Source organism: Plecotus auritus (assembly GCF_963455305.1).
Source record: "Plecotus auritus genome assembly, chromosome: 1".
NCBI classification, from domain to species: Eukaryota; Metazoa; Chordata; class Mammalia; order Chiroptera; family Vespertilionidae; genus Plecotus; species Plecotus auritus.
Window position 1 is genome coordinate 82,225,020 of NC_137770.1, and position 3,671 is coordinate 82,228,690.

At 45.9% G+C, this 3,671-nt stretch overlaps 1 protein-coding gene and 1 pseudogene across 2 annotated transcripts; one reads left to right on the forward strand and one right to left on the reverse strand.

The window, feature by feature from the left end:
* The first annotated feature begins 326 nt into the window (after window positions 1-326).
* LOC308258167 (small ribosomal subunit protein uS2-like) lies at window positions 327-1,190 on the forward strand (annotated as a pseudogene). The gene has a single exon. The product of its transcript is annotated as a small ribosomal subunit protein uS2-like (transcript).
* Window positions 1,191-2,282: 1,092 nt separating this feature from the next.
* Window positions 2,283-3,372, reverse strand: OR5AU1 (olfactory receptor family 5 subfamily AU member 1; the record flags this gene model as incomplete). Its single annotated transcript, XM_080674082.1, has 1 exon — window positions 2,283-3,372. Exon 1 carries the CDS (start codon window positions 3,216-3,218, stop codon window positions 2,283-2,285), a length of 936 nt encoding a protein of 311 aa, XP_080530208.1. The 5' UTR covers window positions 3,219-3,372.
* Between the last annotated feature and the right edge of the window lie 299 nt (window positions 3,373-3,671).

Here is a 3,671-nt window from a genome sequence, read left to right on the forward strand (position 1 = left end):
CCGATATGCCAAGATTGTGGGTTTGATCCCCAGTCAGGGCACATACAAGAATCAACCAATGAATGCACAAATACGTGAAACAACAAATTGATGTTTCTCTCTCTCTCTCTCTAAAAGTCTATTTAAATTTTTTTAAATCTTTATTGTTGAAAGTATTACACAGATTCTCTTTTTTCCCACATTGACCCTTCTAGCCTGCCCCCATATTTAAACAATTTTTTTTAAACCACACCAATTAAAATACGAGACATCATCTTTTCCGTGCTACCCAGAGAGGTGCCCACACAGTGTTGTTCTCGGTTTCCACATAAAGGGAAACTTTCACAATGTCCGAAGCCCTTGATGTCCTATAAATGAAGGAGGAGGATGTCCTTACAATTCCTTGCAAGCAGGAACCCACTTAGGTGGCACTAACTTTGATTTCAAATGGGACAGAACATCTGCAAAAGGAAGAGTGATGGAGTCTACATCATCAATCCGAAGAGAACCTGGGAGAGCTTCTGCTGGCAGCTTGTGTCATTGTTGTCATTGAAAACCCTGCTGAGGTCAGTGTCATTGTCCAGGAACACCGACCAGTGAGCTGCACTGAAGTTTACTGCTGCCATTGGAGCCACTGCTATAGCCGCTTCACTCCTGGAACCTCCACCACCCAGATCCAGGCAGCCTTCCAGGAGCTGGGACTTCTGGTGGTTACTGATCCCAGGGCTGACCACCAGATCTCACAGAGGCATCTTATGTTAACCTGCCTCCCCCTGCTCTGTGTATCACAGACTCTTCTCTGAGCTATGTGGGCACTGCTATCCCTTGCAACAACAGGGGGCTCACTCAGTGGGTCTGCTGTGGTGGATCCTGGCCTGGGAAGTTCTGTGCATGAGCAGCACTGTCTCCCCTGACCACCCACAGGGAGGTCATGCCTGATCTCTACTTCTACAGAGATAGAAAATGAAGAGCAGGCCACTGCTGGAAATGCTGTGACCAAGGAGGAATTTTAGGGTGAATGAACTTCGGTACCCAAGTTCACTGCTGTGTAACCTGAGGTCACAGAATGGTCTGAAGGCACAGGTGCCCTCTGTGCCTATTCAGCCGTTTCCTATTGAAACCTGCAGCGCTCAGCTGCCACTGAAGGCTGGTCTGCAGCCCCCACTGCTCAGCCCACTGAATGGGTAGGAACAACCACTGAGTGGTCTTAAGCTGTTCTTCCATAAACTCTTAAACAGAATAGAAATAAGGTTGACAGAAGATAGAGTTCCAAAAGTTGTGTCCAGCCCCAACTGGTTTGGCTCAGTGGATAGAGCATCGGCCTGCGGACTCAAGGGTCCCAGGTTCGATTCCGGTCAAGGGCATGTACCTTGCTTGCAGGCATATCCCCAGTAGGGGGTGTGCAGGAGGCCGCTGATCGATGTTTCTAACTCTCTCTCACTCTCCCTTCCTCTCTGTAAAGATCAATAAAATATAATTTAAAAAAATAAATAAAAGTTGTGTCCATTAAAAAAAAAAAAAAGATGAGCCTGACTGGCATGGCTCAGTGATTGAGCATTGACCTATGAACCAGGAGTTCACAGTTCGATTCTGGTCAGGGCACATGCCCAGGTTGGGGGCTCGATCTCTGGTGTGGGGCATGTAGGAGGCAGCCAATCAATGATTCTCTCTCATCATTGATGTTTCTACCTCTCTCTCCCTCTTCCTTCCTCTCTGAAATCAATAAACATATATATTTTTTAAAAAGTAAACAACAACAAAAACTTAATTGAAAACAAAAGATGAGACATCTGTGGTTCTTAATTTGCCCAAGCTTATTCAGTTTGAAAGTGACCAAGTAGCTATTTGGCTAGGGGAAAACTCAACAAGACAATGAAACATCATGTGAACTTTTGAAGTTGTTGTTACAGTATGATTCAAATAATTAGACAATCCAAAAAATGTTTAATCCAAGGAGTCGTATTTTACAAAGAGGAGATTCTAAAGAATCAGCCAAGGTCTTCGAATTAATTAAGGGGGAAATTTACCACGAAGAACAGAAATGTCAGTTTCTAACAATAGAGTGAAATGTTCATAAACATGGATATATGAATGAATCATCTGAAAAAAGTCACTTCTTTCTAGTCTCTATGACACCATCAACTCTTTCTACAGCAGGCTGGCAGGCTGATGCAGGAACACCTGCATCTAGACCAGAGAGCATGCCCACTGCTCCCTGGGCAAGCATGGGAATGTGCTCACATTAGCACCACATAAGATAACGTTTCCTCAGCTTCCTAAAGATATGTGTTAACGAGTTGAGATCATTCCATTATTTTCCTGCTCCAAACCTTTCTTAAAGCTTCCTTCACATCTTTGTTTCTCAAAGAGTAAATAAGGGGGTTCAGCATTGGGATCACCACCGTGTAGATCACTGCAACTCTGCGGTCTTGGGCCAGGGAGTAGCTGGACCTGGGGCGCAGGTACATAAAAAGTGTTGTGCCATAGAAGAGACACACAGCGGTGAGGTGAGAAGCACAGGTGGAAAAGGCCTTGAACCTGCCCTGGGCTGAATTCATTCTTAGGATGGTGAAGAGAATTAAAAGGTAGGAAACCAAAATGGTAAGGGTGCAGCTCAAAAGGTTGAAACCAGCAAAAATAAAGATCAGGATCTCACACAGTGAGGTGCTCACACAAGATAGAGACAGGATGGGCGGTCCATCACAGAAGAAATGTGTGACCACGTGAGCACCACAGAATTTCAAACTGAAGATACAGCTTGTGTGGATAAGAGAATTGATGAATCCTGCACCATAGGAGCCCACAATCAGAGAGACACAGACCCCAGGAGACATGGTGACAGGGTAGAGCAGGGGGTTGCAAATAGCAGCGTAGCGGTCGTAGGCCATGGCAGCAATGAGATAGCACTCACTGGTGGCAAAACCCACGTAGAAGAACAGCTGAGCCATGCAGCCAAGATAGGAGATCACCTTCCTTTTGGCCAAGAAGTTCACCAGCGTCTGTGGGACAACCGTGGAGGAATACCAGATATCCAAGAAGGACAGACTTTTCAGGAGAGAGTACATGGGTGTGTTCAGGGTGGCACTCACATGGATCAGAAGGAACATGATCAGATTCCCCAGCAGAGTGATGATGTACATGCCCAGGAACACCACGAAGAGCAGGGTCTGAAGCTGGGGGTCACTGGTGAGACCCAAGAGCTCAAATTCCATCTCTTGGCTCAGGTTTGCTCCTTCCATATTTCGTAGGTGCTCTGGGTGTGGAGAGTGGAGAGCACCAGAAATGAGGCAGAACACCCAAGGGGTCTCACTAGGTTTAGTTCTGCCCCGAGGCTGTCCTTCCGAAGATTGGTCTTACTGAGGAAGTCTGGTTTTGTAGATGGAACTCAGTCATAAAGAATGTCTCCTCACCCAGGCTGGTGTTTCTCAGTGGTTACAGCATTGGCCTGCACATTGAAGGGTCATAGGTTTGATTCCTGGTCAAGTGCACATACCTGGGTTGCAGGTTCCATCCCCAGAGCATGCAGGAGGCGACCAATCAATATGTCTCTCTTTCTCTCTCTCTCCCTCCTTCCTTCACTTCCACTCTCTTTAAAATCAATGGAAAAAATATCCTCGGGTGAGGATTAACAACAAAAAGAAATAAAATAAAAATTTAAAAAAGAGCCTGGCTGGTGTGGCTCCATGGTTGAG